At 44.5% G+C, this 19,605-nt stretch overlaps 1 protein-coding gene across 1 annotated transcript in view; it reads left to right on the top strand.

The window, feature by feature from the left end:
* The window catches only part of LOC110529912 (forkhead box protein O3), a 55,235-nt gene extending 36,009 nt beyond the window's left edge, over nt 1–19,226 (top strand). The window contains exons 2-3 of the mRNA XM_021612572.2: nt 15,986–17,458; nt 18,382–19,226. Of these exons, the coding sequence (XP_021468247.1) occupies nt 15,986–17,425 (1,440 nt within the window). The 3' untranslated portion in view covers nt 17,426–17,458; nt 18,382–19,226. The remainder of the gene's footprint in view (nt 1–15,985; nt 17,459–18,381) is intronic.
* Nucleotides 19,227–19,605: the final 379 nt, after the last annotated feature.

Raw genomic sequence — 19,605 nt, 5'->3', positions numbered from 1 at the left:
GGCTCCCTTAACCGTCTGAGAGGAATGTCATGTTCCCGAGCCCAGGTCTCGTCCATAAAACAGCCCTCCGCCCCAGAGTCTATCAAGGCACTGCAGGAAGCTGACGAACCGGTCCAGCGTAGATGGACCGACAAGGTAGTGCAGGATCTTGAAGGAGAGACAGGAGTAGTAGCGCTCACCAGTAGCCCTCCGCTTACTGATGAGCTCTGGCTTTTACTGGACATGAAGTGACAAAATGACCAGCGGAACCGCAATAGAGACAGAGGCGGTTGGTGATTCTCCGTTCCCTCTCTTTAGTCGAGATGCGGATACCTCCCAGCTGCATAGGCTCAGCACCCGAGCCGGCAGAGGAAGATGGTAGTGATGCGGAGAGGGGGGCAACGGAGAACGCGAGCTCCTTTCCACGAGCTCGGTGACGAAGATCAACCCGTCGCTCTATGCGAATAGCGAGTTCAATCAAGGAATCCACGCTGGAAGGAACCTCCCGGGAGAGAATCTCATCCTTTACCTCCGCGCGGAGACCCTCCAGAAAACGAGCGAGCAAAGCCGGCTCGTTCCAGTCACTGGAGGCAGCAAGAGTGCGAAACTCAATAGAGTAGTCTGTTATGGATCGATTACCTTGACATAGGGAAGACAGGACCCTGGAAGCTTCCTCCCCAAAAACAGATCGATCAAAAACCCGTATCATCTCCTCCTTAAAGTCCTGATACTGGTTAGTACACTCAGCCCTTGCCTCCCAGATTGCCGTGCCCCACTCACGAGCCCGTCCAGTAAGGAGAGATATGACGTAGGCGATACGAGCAGTGCTCCTGGAGTAAGTGTTGGGCTGGAGAGAAAACACAATATCACACTGGGTGAGGAACGAGCGGCATTCAGTGGGCTCCCCAGAGGGTTATTGATTCTGGGCTCCGGAGATTCGAAAGCCCTGGAAGTGGCCGGTGGATCGAGGCGGAGATGGTGAACCTGTTCTGTGAGGTTGGAGACTTGGGCGGCCAGGGTCTCAACGGCATGTCGAGCAGCAGACAATTCCTGCTCGTGTCTGCCTAGCATCGCTCCCTGGATCTCGACGGCTGAGTGGAGAGGATCCGAAGTCGCTGGGTCCATTTTTGGTCGGATTCTTCTGTCAGGTGCGTGAATGAGGACCCAAAAGCGAATTAACAAAACAGAGTTTCTTTAATGACGAAACACATGTAGGCTCAGATGGACAGGCAGATTCCGACAGGACAGGACAAGGTTAGATGAACTGGCAGATTCCGACAGGACAGGACAAGGTTGCAGCAAACACGACGATAGTCTGGTTCAGGCATGAGAAACACAAACGAGAATCCGACAAAGACAGAAGCAGGAACAGAGAGAGATATAGAGACCTAATCAGAGGGAAAAAGGGAACAGGTGGGAAAAGGGGTGAACGAGGTAGTTAGAGGAGACAAGGAACAGCTGGGGGAAGGAGGGTAAGAAAAGGTAACCTAATACGACCAGCAGAGGGAGACAGGGTGAAGAGAAAGAACAGGAACAAGACACAACATGACAATACATGACAGTTTTAGTATGTGTGTGTGGATGGGGGAGATGGCATTAACAAGGCCTAACATCCGGGAATGGTTGAAAAAATGAGAGGACACAGAGGGGGGTGGAATGCTGTCGTTTTCGGGAAGCGGTTAGGAAATCAGAAGCATTGCAGGGGTATGGGGAAAGGAGGGTATTTAGGGAGGGGGCGCACACAGACATGTGAAACAGCCAGGGCAGAGCAGTGTTTATAGTGGTAGTAAACCTCTAAACCTTAATTTTCTCCCTCAATGGTAGAGGCCCTCTCTCCTGACTAGACAAACTCTCTCCTACTCTTCTTTTCTCTCCCTCTCCCCCTGAGATGTGCTGTAGGACCTCCTCTCTCTCCCCTTCCCCTCCCCCCCTCTTTCCTTTCAGAAACCTCACCCCCTTTCTTTCCTAATATGAAATGTTCTCCTTCTCTCCCCTCTATCTACATCTCCCTCTCTCATATGGGACAGTAATCATGTAGGCATCATGCTTCTCTGAATCTGCAGAGCACACACACACACACAAACACGCTCCACAGATCTCATTAATCAACCATCCATGTGGAAAAGTCCAATTACACATACGTGTGTGTGTGTGTGTGTGTGTGTGTGTGGTTACAGTGCGACACTCCCGAGACCGCGTGCCTCTGATGGACTTCCCTATTGTTTTTGTTAGTGCATTTATTCACGTAGTTTATCATTCTGTCTCTAGACCAGTATGTTCTCTGTCTCAGTCTGTACGTGTGTGTTCTTAGTTCACTCATAGGCCAGGGCCATCACATGACACATTACCCAGGCTGACTTGCACTCTGATCGAGCTCTCTATTTTTAGATGTGAAATGTTGAAATAGATGGTGTGATGGTTAGTAAACAGGACAGGCTATATACTCACACCATCAGCTCACACCATGGTGCTAGATCTGGAGGTGGCACACCCTACACACATCAGACGTTAACAGGCTTTAAATACCGCTCTCGATATTGACTTTAAACACGGTGGGAGTTGTGGATGGCCACTGAGCAGATCTTGCTAAGAGAACCGTTGGATGAGCCTCATAATGGAGACATACTGTTCCAGAGACAGAATAAATATATATTTGTTCGAGTCTTTCTACATCTGAAGCAAGCCATCTGTTTGTTTTGGTGCACGTGTCTGTTGGTCTGCCTCTTTGTCTGTCTTTCTCTCCCCCCTCTCGCTTTGCTCTCTCTCGCTCTCTCCCCTCTCTCTTTCTCTCTCTATATCTGTGGAGATGATCTGCAGGCTTTGTGTGTGTGTGTGAGTGAGTGAGTGAGTGAGTGCGTCCATCCTTGCGTGCATGCTTGCTTGTGTGTGTTCTTGGCAAGCGTGGTAGGGCCTTGGCTGTGGGACGTTCTGTCGGGAACTCTGGTGGTAAAGCACAGCAAGGCCAGCTGTAACATCCCATAGTGAACTATACTGAGCCGTACACGAATGAACGCACAGGATACCGTGCGTTATGTTCTCTACTGCTGAGGGGAGCTGATTCTCTCAGCTTTGGGTAGATTTGAGACTCTATACAGAAGGGATCTATACAGAACGGATCTAAAGTAAGGGAGCTTTTTGTTTCATACGGTCTGTGTATGTTTACTGTGCTGTGTATGTTGTGAACACATTCACACACTGTAGATATTTCTGTTTATGCATGTGTGTGTGTATGCAGTAACTCACGACAGCATAAGTCAAGCACGTTTTCAGCAACGAGGTGACTGGGATCATGAAACACACTGACCTACAGGAGGGCCACCAGGACAATGTGACAGACCATGCCTGATTTTTAGGGCTCTGATTGGTTAGATAAGGTGGGCTTGATCAGCCAACACCCCCTCTCAGGGCAACACCCCCTCTCTCAGCCAACACCCCCTCTCTCCTGATTGGAGGAAACGGAGGGTAAACACGGTCTTTGAGCATGTGGCCTTATGCAAAACTGAGCTCAGGACGGGATGAATGGCGGAAGAGTGGGTGTGTGCGTGTGCGTGTGCATGTATGACTGTGTGTGACCCACACATTAGGCTTCTTAGTGGCAGGAGAATGATCCATGATTCCTAATTCTTTATTCTTGTGGACTGTGAAAAGAGAAAGGGGCCCACCCTGTTGGAGTGACAGAGACCTGTGGACAATTTGAGAGTTTCCTGTTCATATGTACATTATTTCGTGTGGGCTTATTTGTGGGTTGGACTATTGTTGTGTGAATGTAGTGTCGTGTCTTTGGCTATGCCGGATTAAGTGATATGACATGCTATTCTATAAAATCCTTTCTCCATAATGAATATTACCTGATTGAGCTAATCATGTAAATGTAATTAATTAAGAGAGTCGGGGCACCACAAAATAATATTTATAGAGCTGTTATCTTCCGAATAAACTCTTAAAGACCTAGTAATATTTTACATCAATAGCAGTCAATATTAATCGTCACCTTAATTCAGTCTCATCTGAAAGTTTCACGGACCCTGGCTAACAAATTGAATCAGCAATACAAAATTGGGTTTAATTATTTATTTACTAAATACCTAACTAATCACACAGAATTACATATACAAAGAATGAATCATACCTTGATTACAAATTACGTCATAAAGGAAAACGTCCCTGGCGGGCGGAACAGATATGACAGCTGGTTACACAAAAGAAAGGGGGCTGGGTTTGAGTGAAAGAGCGGGAAGACTAAGGGACAAAGGGAGAAGCTGTGCTATCGTAAATACAGTATCTTATACATTCTAAATTACCGCCCATTTGGAAAAGAAAAATGCAATAAATATTTACTCTGAGCTGCGCTTCAGTAGGTTGGTGGTAAATGGAAGGCCGTGTTGCCAAACCAAGTCCATTTTCCTTTGAAGAATGTCTCTGGTGGTCAATTGGATATGCTATAGTAACATCGTTGTGTGGTAGACGGGATACTCTGTTCTTTCCTAGCCCGCATTTGCAGCTGCTGTTGCTAACTCAACGTCTAGGAGGTATCACTTCTGTTGTGAATAACAGTTCAAAGTTCATACCATTCGCAACCAAAGCTCACGCTGAGGTTGGCTTAGTTCTGTAGTTGACATGTTAGTCCTTTTAACGCAGAGGCTGCAGACCTCACGTACTTGGAACAGGAGGTTACATTTTCGTCCAAGGCTTTATATAGTAGAGCGAGAAGAGTGTGTCTGAAAAGTTTTATAACCCATGTCTCTTCACAGGGGCGGACCACTGATTGAGCAGAGCCCTAAACTTATGAAAGCCCAAATCTCTCATTTGGAAGCTAAAATTACATTTAATCTTTTCACCAATAATTTTATATTCAAACATTTCAATTGAACAACAATTCCATGTGAATCCGATAACTCTGATGTGTAGACTTTCTACTGTAGAGTTTGTCATCCTATCATCTATGAGAATGTCTAAGATGACAACCGAACTGACATCATATTCATTAAGTACCCCCGCATATGTTCAATTGGTCGGATTACCAGAATATAGTTCATTTCACCCCACCTTCTGATGTTGCCAGAATCTCTGTTAACCAAGGGATTTTCATATGTCACATCAGCAGGGTAGAGAGAGAAAAAAGGGGGAAGAGGTATTTATGACTGTCATAAACCTACCCCCAGGCCAACGTCATGACAGTAGTATATTAGTCAAATGTAAATGCAATGTGCAGAGACAGAGAACGAGCGAGAGGGAGAGAGAGAAAATAAGAAGAATGCCAGAATAGAGTGTGACCACTTTCACAATCCTGATCTCTTGATCCATGTACAGTTTAGACACACACACACACAACCTAAACACACACAAATAAGTGGAGCGATGCCCAGCCCAGGCTGGGAAAGAGCACGTTTGGTTGAATGGAATGGAATGTTCTCTTCACTCTCCAGAACTCAGGGCAGCTGGAATTGGGAGTAGTGTGTGTAGTGTATAGTGTGTAGTGTGTGTGTGTGTGTGTGTGTGTGTGCATGGAGGGTTACAATATAAATAACTTTGTACTAACTCTCCTGTCCTCTGTATCAGCGCCTGGCCTGTAGTTTATTTATAATCCACCTCGTGTCAAAAACATACAGTTAGTCCTCTCTCCTTCTTTCTGTCTCTCTCGTATCTCATCAAGAACGTACAGTTAGTCCTCTCTCCCTCTTTCTGTCTCTCGCATCTTCTCAAGAACGTACAGTTAGCCCTCTCTCCCTCTTGCTGTCTCTCTCGCATCTTCTCAAGAACGTACAGTTAGCCCTCTCTCCCTCTTTCTGTCTCTCTCGTATCTCATCAAGAACGTACAGTTAGTCCTCTCTCCCTCTTTCTGTCTCTGGCATCTTCTCAAGAACGTACAGTTAGCCCTCTCTCCCTCTTGCTGTCTCTCTCGCATCTTCTCAAGAACATACAGTTAGCCCTCTCTCCCTCTTTCTGTCTCTCTCGCATCTTCTCAAGAACGTACAGTTAGCCCTCTCTCCCTCTTACTGTCTCTCTCGCATCCTCTCTCACATCTTCTCTCTCGCATAATCTTCTTTGTTATTATTATTTACTTTTATATTAACAGTGAGTCCCGTTGAGACCAAGGTCTCATTTGCAAGGGAGCCCTGCATCTTACTATTACACAAATTACACATAGGACATACACCAGAAAATTCAATAAACACTCATAAAAAGCATGTATCTCTCCTCTCTCACACAACCATTATTTTCCTTAATCCCTCTTTTGCACAACTCTTTTAGATACAAATGTCAAATATATGTCAACAACCCTTCCTCCAAAGGACTATTCTATGGATTACATGTGAAAATCCCCCAGATCATGGGCTTTTTTTTTTGACTGGTCTTTGTGAGGAATCAGTGTGTGTGTGTGTGTGTGTGTGTGTGTGTGTGTGTATGTTGTTGACACTTTTTGTTGTTAGCCTGCAGACCTAAGAGGACCAGTCCTGTTTCTCTCTCTCTCCTTATACAGTCGTGGCCAAAAGTTTTGAGAATGACACAGATATTAATTTCCACAAAATTTGCTGCTTCAGTGTCTTTAGATATTTTTGTCAGATGTTACAATGGAATACTGAAGTATAATTACAGCATTTCATACGTGTCAAAGGCTTTTATTGACAATTACATGAAGTTGATGCAAAGAGTCAATATTTGCAGTGTTGACCCTTCCTTTTCAAGACCTCTGCAATCCGCCCTGGCATGCTGTCAATTAACCTCTGGACCACATCCTGACTGATGGCAGCCCATTCTTGCATAATCAATGCTTGGAGTTTGTCAGAATTCATGGGTTTTTGTTTGTCCACCCGCCTCTTGAGGATTGACCACAAGTTCTCAATGGGATTAAGGTCTGGGGAGTTTCCTGGCCATGCACCCAAAATATCGATGTTTTGTTCCCCAAGCCACTTAGTAATCACTTTTGCCAAATGGCAAGGTGCTCCATCATGCTGGAAAAGGCATTGTTCGTCACCAAACTGTTCCTGGATGGTTGGGAGAAGTTGCTCTCGGAGGATGTGTTGGTACCATTCTTTATTCATGGCTGTGTTCTTAGGCAAAATTGTGAGTGAGCCCACTCCTTTGGATGATAAGAAACCCCACACATGAAAAGCTTTTTTCCGAATGCCCCAAACAATCGGAAAGGGGATTCATCAGAGAAAATGACTTCACCCCAGTCCTCAGCAGTCCAATGCTGAGTCCCTGTACCTTTTTGTGGAATATCAGTCTGTCCCTGATGTTTTCCTGGAGAGAAGTGGCTTCTTTGCTGCCCTTCTTGACACCAGGCCACCCTTCAAAAGTCTTTGCCTCACTGTGCGTGCAGATGCACTCACACCTGCCTGCTGCCATTCCTGAGCAAGCTCTGTACTGGTGGTGCCCCGATCCCGCAGCTGAATCAACTTTAGGAGACAGTCCTGGCGCTTGCTGAACCTTCTTGGGCGCCCTGAAGCCTTCTTCACAATAATTGAACCGCTCTCCTTGAAGTTCTTGATAATCCGATAAATGGTTGATTTAGGTGCAATCTTACTGGCAGCAATATCCTTGCCTGTGAAGCCCTTTTTGTGCAAAGCAATGATGACGGCACATGTTTCCTTGCAGGTAACCTTGGTTGACGGAGGAAGAACAATGATTCTAAGCACCACCCTCCTTTTGAAGCTTCCAGTATGTTATTCAAACTCAATCAGCATGACGGAGTGATCTCCAGCCTTGTCCTCGTCAACACTCACACCTGTGTAAATGAGAGAATCACTGACATGATATCAGCTGGTCCTTTTTCTGGCAGGGCTGAAATGCAGTGGAAATGTTTTCTGGGGATTCAGTAAATTTGCAATTCCTCTGATCACTCTTCATAACATTCTGGAGTATTTGCAAATTACCATCATACAAACTGAGGCAGGACGGACGGACGGAAGGACGTACTGGGTGTACTTTACCTGCCTCCCGGACGGCGTCCGTCCGTCCGTCCGGTGACGCAAGGGAGGTAAAGTACACCCAGAGGTGTAAGGCTCAGGTCACTGAACCCAAGCAATCAGTGCTGACAGAGCAGGTCTGGAGGCGAAGTAATGGTGTAAGAGGAGTTGCCAACGACCTCAGTGCACTCTCACCTTTGACCCCGCCCAGCCTCCCAGCCTGATGTTCACCTCACGACCTGGACACTTCCTGTTATACAGGGTGTGAAGAGCTCTCAGTCTGTGTGTGCATGTGTTACATAACCTCGGAGGGTAGGGCAGGTCTTTTAGGAAAGAGATAGCACTTCCCCCTGTGGCTGAAGGCATGGTTCAGGCTTGCTTTGAACCAGTAAAGCAGGGGAGGAGAAGGGAAGGTGGGGGGGTTAGAATACTGGATAGGCGGGGAGGTGTAGGGAGATTGGAGGCCGGCAGAGAGATTTAGGACAGGACAAACCGCTCATCCTTTTCTTCCAAGTCACATATGAGGCCAGAATGACCCAGGCTCTCCTGTCAGTCTACAGTGATATATGAGGCGTAGCTGGGTGATGAAACCAACTTAAACAACTCCTGGTGGTAGAGACTGTAGAGCTCAGTATTACTATAATATTACTATTTCATACAAGCCTCTAAAAAATGGTGTGTGTGTGTGTGTGTGCGTGTGTGTGTGTGTGTGTGTGGATTCCTAGCGTGGTTGCTGACAGTGATTAATTGTTCCCACATGTTGCTGATGGACAAAAAGTCCTCTGTGCTCCAGAGCTCTGGCTGCAGCTGGTGTCTACATAGATACATACATACATACATGCATAAGAATCTGTCAGTTAAACATTAGCTACGGAACAGGTGTGGAAGGGGACGAGATGACAACTGGGACGAGATGACAACTGAGGAGATGTTGTAGAGAGCTGTGTGTGTGTTCAAGGCCATGAGTGTTTGTTAGCATTGTGTATACATGTGCAGTCATACATTGTATTTATGCGTCGTGTCAGTAGTAGGGATAAAGGGTGTATTTGTGTAGTTAGTTTAGGTGTGTGTGTTTGTACGTGTGTATAAGAAAGAAAGAGAGAGACAAAGAGTTAGAGAGAGAGAGATATGAATCAGAGCTACTGTCTCGTTTTTCTTAATGGGCTTTGGGAATAACCCAGAGGAGCAAGTGTAGTACGTATATTGTACTCTCACTGCAGTGTCGCAAGCACACAGACACACACACAAACCACGCACTTACATACACATATTACACCCTCTCTTAACAATTACTTTTTAGTGGTACGGAAAAGAGAGGGGTGGGTGATAGAGGAAATATTAAAGAGTTCCAGTGTTGGCAGAGAGAGGGAGGAGTGGAGAAAGCGAGGGAAGAAGGGAGAGAAGGAGTGAGAATGTATTAAGTGTCAGGAGCTGGCAGATATATGTTTACAGGGGGAGAGAACCTCAGAGATTCCATTCACTCTGTTCCCTCTCTTTTCCTCCCTCACTTGCTTCCTCTCGCTCGCTCCCTCCATTGATGTTATCCCCCTCTCTGCTCACACCCCCACCCTCTTTATAATTTGATGTATCTAGTTATTTCAATAATTCTTTAAGCGTTCTTCCTTCATTCATTTAGCTCATAGCAGCTGTAAACACTTAGTGTGGGAGTGTGTATGTTCTGGGGCTGTTTGTTTTTAGCTGCTGTAATAAAGCAGCCTAACGTCAAACCTCTGGAGATGCTGCCTGGCTGGCTGGCTGGCTGGCTGCCTGGCTGTAAACACTGGTTTCCTTGGTATCTCTCCTCATCTTACTTCATAGGACAGACCTACACGCACATACACATATACACACCGTGGCCGAAGTCTTGCCTACTACTTAGTAAAACAACATACTGTGTACTAATAGTACATACTATTGAGAACTTACCGTTTAGTAAAAATGTGTGCAGTAAGAAACAAATGTCAACCTACCACTCATCCATACTGAGAAGGCGTCATCTAATGCGCAATCGTGCTTGTTCCCTGCTATTCGTTCGTTTGTCAAAAACACGTGGGTGTGAAAAGACAATTCTCTTCCTCAATAGTGTGCAATGTATTCTACTAGATGAAGCAATGAGCAATAAAGCCTAAATTAATATGACATCCTGGCATTTAAAGCATACTCAGTACTGCTATTGCCCTCAACTCTCCTATTTTTCCGAACAGAATAACAATCCAATCTACGTTGTCAGTGTACTGTAAGAGAGGAAGGGAAAGAGGAGATTGGTTGGGAAAAACAATATTTGGATTCCCACAAAAAAAAAACTACTTTGGCTCTCTCTGATTCAAACCCAATAATCTGTTCTGTTTTGGGGCAGAGAAAAAACATGCAAAGATATAATATAAAGAAAAAATGATGTTTTGGATGGTGTTTAGGTTGTTTATATGGATATATGACTCACCACCTGGATTTGGTCTTATGTAGCAAAATTTGAAATTGTGTTTTTTACATTGGATAAAGGTAGAGACTCACGGCTACAAAATTGTATATTTTGCACTGCATTTTTGAGGAACAATGGAAAAGTAATTCTGCTTTGAAATTTATAAACTTGTAAACTCACTTTTGAGAAAATGGCCTTTGAATGTTTTGGTATCTAGTGAAGAGCCCTTCTTTGTCTACAACCATTCAGCATGGTTCTGACTGATGGTTAGAGCGTTGGACAAGTAACCGAAAGGTTGCAAGTTCAAATCCCTGAGCTGACAAGGTACAAATCTGTCGTTCTGCCTCTGAACAGGTAGTTAACCCACTGTTCCTAGGCCATCATTGAAAATAAGAATTTGTTCTTAACTGACTTGCCTAGTTAGATAAAGGTAAAATAAAATACATTTGTTTACCTCTGGATAACATGAAAACAGCCTAACAAGCTCTGCTGGCAACAATTTCATTACGCTTTTTTGCTGACTTTTACTGACACCGGCCATATTCAACGGGTGTTGTACACTTTAGCTTAACTTCTTGGTGACGGGGCAGTATTTTCACGTCCGGATGAAATGCATGCCCAAATTCAACTGCCTGCTACTCATCCCCAGAAGATAAGATATGCATATTATTAGTAGATTTGGATAGAAAACACTCTGAAGTTTCTAAAACCGTTTGAATCATGTCTGTGAGTATAACATAACTTATTTAGCAGGCGAAACCCCGAGGACAAATCATTCAGATTTTTTTTTTTTTTTTTAGGTCACTCTCTTTTCAATGGGTTTTCATTGGTAATCCAGATTTCTAAGGGACCTTCTTGCAGTTCCTATCGCTTCCACTGAATGTCAACAGTCTTTAGAAATTGGTTGAGGTTATTCCTTTGTGTAATGAAGAAGTACGGCCATCTTGAACGAGGATCACTTGAAGTGTACTGTTAGATAGAAGCGCGTGACCAGAAAGCTAGCTTCAGTTTGTTTTCTTCCTGTATTGAACACAGATCATCCCGTCTTCAATTGTATCAATTATTTACGTAAAAAAATACCGAAGGTTCTATTACAAAAGTAGTTTGAAATGTTTTGGCAAAGTTTACAAGTAACTTTTGAGATATTTTGTAGTCATGTTGAGCAAGTTTGAACTGGTGTTTTTCTGGATCAAACGCGCCAAATAAATTGACATTTTGGATATACAGTGGGGCAAAAAAAAAAAGATGAGAGAGGCCTGTAATTTTCATCATAGGTACACTTCAACTATGACAGACAAAATGAGAAACAAAATCCAGAAAATCACATTGTAGGATTTTTAATGAATTTATTTGCAAAATATGGTGGAAAATAAGTATTTGGTCAATAACAAAAGTTTATCTCAATACTTTGTTATATACCCTTTGTTGGCAATGACAGAGGTTAAATGTTTTCTGTAAGTCTACACAAGGTTTTCACACACTGTTGCTTGTATTTGTACCCATTCCTCCATGCAGATCTCCTCTAGAGCAGTGATGTTTTGGGGCTGTTGCTGGGCAACACAGACTTTCAACTCCCTCCAAAGATTTTCTATGGGGTTGAGATCGGGAGACTGGCTAGGCCACTCCAGGACCTTGAAATGCTTCTTACGAAGCCACTCATTCGTTGCCCGGGCAGTGTGTTTGGCATCATTGTCATGCTGAAAGACCCAGCCACATTTCATATTCAATGCCCTTGCTGATGGAAGGAGGTTTTCACTCAAAATCTCACGATACATGGCCCCATTCATTCTTTCTTTTACACGGATCAGTCGTCCTGGTCCCTTTGCAGAAAAACAGCCCCAAAGCATGATGTTTCCACCCCCATACCTCACAGTAGGTATGGTGTTCTTTGGATGCAACTCAGCATTCTTTGTCCTCTAAACACAACGAGTTGAGTTTTTACCAAAAAGTTATATTTTGGTTTCATCTGACCATATGACATTCTCCCAATCTTCTTTTGGATCATCCAAATGCTCTCTAGCAAACTTCAGACGGGCCTGGACATGTACTGGCTTAAGCAGGGGGACACGTCTGGCACTGCAGGATTTGAGTCCCTGGCAGCGTAGTTTGTTACTGATGGTAGGCTTTGTTACTTTGGTCCTAGCTCTCTGCAGGTCATTCACTAGGTCCCCCCGTGTGGTTCTGAGATTTTTGCTCACCGTTCTTGTGATCATTTTGACCCCACGGGGTGAGATCTTGCATGGAGCCCCAGATCGAGGGAGATTATCAGTGGTCTTGTATGTCTTCCATTTCCTAATAATTGCTCCCACAGTTGATTTCTTCAAACCAAGCTGCTTACCTATTGCAGATTCAGATTCTTCCCAGCCTGGTGCAGGTCTACAATTTTGTTTCTGGTGTCCTTTGACAGCTCTTTGGTCTTGGCCATAGTGGAGTTTGGAGTGTGACTGTTTGAGGTTGTGGACAGGTGTCTTTTATACTGATAACAAGTTCAAACAGGTGCCATTAATACAGGTAACGAGTGGAGGACAGAGGAGCCTCTTAAAGAAGAAGTTACAGGTCTATGAGAGCCAGAAATCTTGCTTGTTTGTAGGTGACCAAATACTTATTTTCCACCATAATTTGCAAATAAATGTATTAAAAATCCTACAATGTGATTTTCTGGATTTTGTTTGTTGTCATTTATTCTGTCAGAGTTGAAGTGTACCTATGATGAAAATTACATATTTTTAAGTGGGAGAACTTGCACAATTGGTGGCTGACTAAATACTTTTTTGCCCCACTGTATATCGACGGAATTAATCAAACAAAAGGACCATTTGTGATGTTTATGGGACTTTTCTGCGTTTTGTGTCACGCCTGCAGGGTTGAAATATGGTTTCTCTCTTTGTTGAGGTGCTATCCTCAGATAATAGCATTGTTTGCTTTCACCGAAAAGCATTTTGGAAATCTGACATGTTGGCTGGATTCACAACAAGTGTAGCGTTGTGTGCATATGTGATTTAATGAAAGTTCGATTTTTATAGTAATTTATTTTAATTTGGCGCTCTGCATTTTCCCTGGCTTTTGGCCAGAGAAGTTAAGACATGTAGCTAGCTAACATTAGGCTCTAACTAGCAAACGGTTCTGGGATATGAATAATAACATCATAAACATAACGTTAGCTAGCTACCTAACAGTTCAATTTAGCTTGAAATGAAACCACTTTCTGTCAAAATTAGAAATGTGTAATATCTAAAAATGTAGCTAGCTATCTTACCCGTATACATCATCATGCGTGATGGACGCGTCTCCCTGTCACGGATGCCATGTCACGGTTGCCCTTAGTTTGAAGATGTAATCTGGTGACAGGTGTTTTCTCCATCTCTTTAGCTATCAAACTCTAATTCCACTGATTTCGAAACTCAACCCTCCAGAAAGTGGAGAGCAACACTCATGCAGCTCCACTACACTATACATGTTTTAAAAAGCCTTGTTCGACATGATCACCAACACAGACTGAGAGCTCACATAAATAGAAGCCATCTATATGGCAGACCAATCCGAACTCAGACCAATCCGAACTCCGAACTTGTCCAGCCCACTCATTATCTCAGCCAATCATGGCTAGCGGGAAGGTTGCTTCCTTTTTCTCTGGCTAAACTAACTACACTCGTAATTTAAAAATGGTATTCGTATTTACAGATGGCATACACGTTTGTTATTAAGGCACATGAAAGTTCACATGTTCCAGAAGGCATTTCTGCCAAAAAACGCATTTTGATTTGAAAATCAAATGTAAACGTTCAAATGGCTCTCCTGTAAAATCGTGACTTGCGACATACGCCTAGTTTCCTGAAACGGGTCACATATCAAAAGCCCAGTCTCTCTCAGGGCCCATAGAGAAGCATATGTTTGGAAAGAAACTGGAAAGAGGCGTGGATGAATATCCATTGCAGTACCTCAATGTGGTCAGTTCTTTTGGGTTGCCTCCCTATTTATAATCAGCAAAATTACCAAGATGTTTGTGTGTTGAAACATGTTTGGTATAAAACGTACTGTTTGTGGAGTAACCATGCACAGCCATCACTCTATGTGTAAGCCACACATAACACACATTATTAAGTAGTTATGTCCATTCATCCTGTGTGTAGAGGATGTAACCAATAGACCAGTAGAGTCTGGAGCTTTGTTCTTACACAGTCTTCCCTTGTCCGGTGATGATATGTGAGGTTAGAGAGTGTGTGTTCATTACTCCATCATAAATGGGCCATGGTACTGTATATGAAAGCATCTAGCCTAGTGGTTAGAGCATTCGACTAGTAACTGAAAGGTTGCAAGTTCATATCCCTGAGCTTACAAGGTACAAATCTGTTGTTCTGCCCCTGAACAGGCAGTTAACCCACTGTTCCTAGGCCATCATTGAAAATAAGAATTTGTTCTTAACTGACTTGCCTAGTTAAATAAAGATTAAAAAAAATATATATAAAAAAATGTCAGCTGAAGCATCCACGTGGCCATGGATAGATGGGTGTTATCTTCTGTGTGTGAGTGTGGTGCGATGGACATGTGGATGCTGTGAGTGGTATGGTATTATGGTGCCTTTAATTTTACTGGTACCATTATGAAATCATAATCTTGTGAGCAAAACATTTTATAGCGGCCCCCCCTCATGACAGCAAAGAACATTTACATTTTTAAAGTTAATTTCATGTAATTCTACTCATTTTGCCATGGGGTGGAGAGAAAATGTTGCCGTTTTACAGCTAATTTCCTGCAATTCTACGTATTTTGCCATAGGGTGGAGGAAAATGTTTGCCGTTTTTAATATGATAGCTTGATGATCAATGGGCCCCACCCCGGTCAGTAATTCGAACCATGCTTACTAAGTCTAGATAGCTTGCCGCTAGACTAATTTACCAATCTAAAAAATGTTTGCTGATATGGTCTAATTAAGTGACTGCTGATGCACAACCAACATTTGAATTGCACCTTGTGTATTATATTATTCTAACTCTCAACAGTTGAGACTGAGTTTAAAAAAAAATGGTATTGGTCCACAGGGTGCCAGTTGCCCATCCCTGATGTAGGCTTATCCCTGCTATAAAAACAAACAGTTTGAATATTTGATGATGAATAACACAACCTGCTGTGTGTCTCCCAACTCTGTTCTGAACATGAAGGAGCTTGTCTCAGATCAATACACACCAGCGATGACTCACAATACCCGTGCCAAGTACACACACACACTTCAAAACCTGCCCGTTACGCAATGTCGTGGCGGGGGTGCCGTGTGTGTGTGTGTGTGTGTGTGTGTGTGTGTGTGTGTGTGTGTACATGCACACACTACAATGGGAACAATAGGAACATCAACGCTAATTGTTGCTGCATGTTATTCATGTGTTGCTGTGGCGTTCCATTCAGCAGGGAACGAACAGTCAAAGCTTTATTCTTCTAGCAGCGCTCGTCTCAAAGAACATTGAGTACAAACTCAATGGGTGGTTTATAAATCAATGTTCCTGGACTTAATGAACATGATTCATACAATCATTGATGGGAAAATGAAAAATAACATGAATACTCAATACTGATTACATGCATTGTTTGCTTAATTACTTTTCAATGAGTTTGAGCACTGTAGTGGACTCTCTAACTCTCTCTCTCTCTCTGTCTCGCTCTTTCTTTTCAATCTCTCTGACAGAACTCCATCCGGCACAACCTCTCCCTCCACAGTCGTTTCATCCGTGTCCAGAACGAGGGAACGGGAAAGAGTTCCTGGTGGATGATAAACCCGGAGGGAGGAAAAGGTGGGAAGGCCCCCCGGCGCCGTGCTGTCTCCATGGACAACAGCAACAAGTACACCAAGTCTGCCCGCGGCCGCGCAGCCAAGAAGAAGGCGGCCCTCCAGGCAGTGGCGGCAGGCGAGGGGGGCGGAGACAGCCCCTCAGGGCTTTCCAAGTGGCCGGGCAGCCCCACATCACGGAGCAGTGAGGATCTGGATGCCTGGACAGACTTCCGCTCACGCACCAACTCCAACGCCAGCACGCTGAGCGGGCGCCTCTCGCCCATCCTGGCCAACCCAGAGCTGGACGAGGTGCCGGACGATGAACCGCCGCTGTCGCCCATGCTATACTCCAGCCCTGGCAGGGTGCTGTCGCCCGGGAACGCCCCCACACCCAATGGGAAGGCAGTACCCGCAGAGCTGCCTCGCTTGGCAGACCTGGCAGGAACCATGAACCTGAACGACGGGCTGGCGGATGACCTGATGGATAACATTACTCTGGCCCCCAACCCAACCGGACCGACTACCCAGAGAGGATCCACCGGGTTCAGCTTTGGCTCCAAGCCTGCCGGGCTGGGCTCCACCTCCTCAGCCAGCTCTCCCTCCGCTGCATCCCCCTCTAATGGTGCAAGCAGCGGTGGCTACAATAATTCCATCTTCGGGCCCCTCGCAGCGGGTTCCTCCCTGCGGCCCGCCCCCATGCAGACCATCCAGGAGAATAAGCAGACGTCCTTCTCCTGCATCTCCCGCTTCGGCAGCCAGACCTTGCAGGACCTGCTCAACTCAGAGGGCCACAGCCACAGCGACGTCATGATGACCCAGTCCGATCCGCTGATGTCACAGGCCAGCGCCGCCGCCGTCATCTCCCAGAACTCCCGGCGAGGCCTCATGCTCTGCAGCGACCCCATGATGTCCTTTGGGACCACGGTTGCTGGACAGGGAGGGCAGGGAGGTCTCTTGCACCCTCACAACCACAACCAGGGCTCCCTCAGGACCCTGAACGGGGGCCTGAGCCTGAACAACGAGGCCAACGCCAAACAGCAGCTCCTGCACTCTCCACTGAGACTTGGATCCAACGGATCTTCTATGATGCAGATTGATTCGTCTCTCTTCCTGAACGGGAGCGCTGGTGGCAGTGGTGGAATCTGCTCGCTAGGCCCCGACCGCTTTCCCACTGACCTGGACTTGGACATGTTTAACGGGAGCCTGGAGTGTGACATGGAGTCCATCATCAGAAATGAGCTGATGGACGCAGATGGCCTGGACTTTAACTTTGAGTCTCTGGCCAACCTGAACGGAGCCAACCTTGGCAGCTTCACCAGCACCAAGCAGGGACCTCAGAACTGGGTCCCTGGCTGAGAGGGAGGACTCGCTCTGGAGGTGGCGGAGCAGGTCAGAGTCCATGTCACTGTCTGTGTACATCTGGGATTGCCATTAGTGCCAGAGAGAGAGAGAGAGATTTTCTGTCTGTTTCTAGCTGTCTAGCAGAGAATAGTGAAAGCATGTTTATCAATTTGTCATGTTCCTTGAAAGTAATTTTGGACTGTGTCACTTGGATTACAGTTAGTCAGCAAAAACCACCCCATTGGCCCAGGGTATTCGGTGGTGGGAACAGGCTAGACCACACCAGCCCAAAACGGACTAGCCTACACCAGCCCAACACAGGCTAGCCCACACCAGCCCAACACGGTCCAGCCCTCACCAAACCCAACATGGGCTAGCCTACACCAGCCCAACACAGGCTAGCCCACACAGTTATTAAATTGTAATAAATAAATTATAATTTAATAAATTCCTTTTAAATAGAAAAAGTGCATCAGCAGCCCAATATTTATGCCTGTATTGGGCCCACGTTATGCCAATTTAGACATGTTTTCTGGGAACAGATGGGCTTACTTCAGGTAAAGTGAGGGGTGCCTTCACCAGATATGGGCCATACACACTGGGCCACACTGGGCAAATGCCTTTGGGGGCCAACATGAGCAAAGGCGCATTGGCCCAATTTGGGAAGTCTTGCGTAATTGGTCAGACACTGAATTAAGTTCTGGGTCCATACGTGTTAAGAGAAGAGATAGAACAAGTATCGGAACTGGAACGAAAAGCTCCATTCTCTCTCTTTACACCACCCTTTATCTACGGTACCATTTATGTTTACATAGTCTGTCCACAATAAATTTACATGGGGACAATATTTGGGCCCACATAGTGCCAATGTGGACATTTTTGCTGGGTAATAATCTGATATTGAATTATGATTATAAATTCATCCCATTCACTCAGAACTGATGTCATTTCCCATATCTCCCTCTCTCCAGGTCCCAACTGTAAAGCATGAGAAGATCAGACACAAAATGTCCTTTTTGCCAAACCTGCCATCAGCACAACGTGGAATAAAAACCCTCTGTTTACACAAGACCTCCTCTAGAGAAACCTACCTTTGCTCCCACTCTGACCAACCATGAATGATTTCAGAGACACAGACTCACAAGACGCTACTGTCAGTTACTCAGAGCCTTCTGCAAAACAAACAAATAAAAAATAAACTATGTGAAATCTTCACAAAAAGCTCATCTCAGAATTATGCAATCTTCCTTTGAGAAAATACCAGTCGGGACAAAATTAATTGGAAAGATTTCAGAGAGAGAGAGACTCTTTTGTTTATTTGAAGGGATCTTGGGATGGGACAACAGGAAATGTGGCAAGCAAAGGTTGTAATGTACAGTGAAGTAATTCCTGTTTGAAAGATGAAAAAAGTTGAACAAAAACAAAAGTAATGTTGTGTGAAATCTAATACAGTGGTTTCTGGGGTGAGTTACCTTGAACATCTTCCTTCTGTTTTCACTCAGTGATTTTAAATATTTAATTTTTGTTTTAAATTCCTGTTTTATCATCATCACTGTATCTGCACCACACCTGTTTGTATAAAAAAAGTATTGATTCAATTGAAGGAAGGAGACAATATCTGCATTTAAAATAGCGACAACACACACATGGTACACACCCACACACCTCCCAAAATGACAAGACTCCATAGCCCCTTAGGAGCGATGATGACATAAACATAACGCCATGCACTTCAGGTTTTGTTGTTTTACATGAGTTTGATTGATTAGTTCCATTTTTAAAATTACTTATAATAAAAATAATAATGATGTACAATTATCCTTAGCCAAATACTATACAGAGAGATTGGTAATTATTTGTGTGTATCTACAGTTGAAGTCGGAAGTTTAAATACACCTTAGGCAAATACATTTAAACTCAGTTTTTCACAATTCCTGACATTTAATCAGTTAGGATCACCACTTTATTTTAAGAATGTGAAATGTCAGAATAATAGTAGAGAGAATTATTTATTTCAGCTTTTATTTCTTTCATCACAGTCCCAGTGGGTCAGAAATTTACATACACTCAATTAGTATTTGGTAGCATTGCCTTTAAATTGTTTAACTTGGGTCAAATGTTTCAGGCAGCCTTCCACAAGCTTCTCACAATAAGTTGGGTGAATTTTGGCCCATTCCTCCTGACAGATCTGGTGT

Source organism: Oncorhynchus mykiss, chromosome 8, assembly GCF_013265735.2.
Source record: "Oncorhynchus mykiss isolate Arlee chromosome 8, USDA_OmykA_1.1, whole genome shotgun sequence".
Taxonomy (NCBI): domain Eukaryota; kingdom Metazoa; phylum Chordata; class Actinopteri; order Salmoniformes; family Salmonidae; genus Oncorhynchus; species Oncorhynchus mykiss.
The sequence above is the reverse complement of the archived record's forward strand: the minus strand, read 5'-3'. Positions and strand labels throughout refer to the sequence as shown.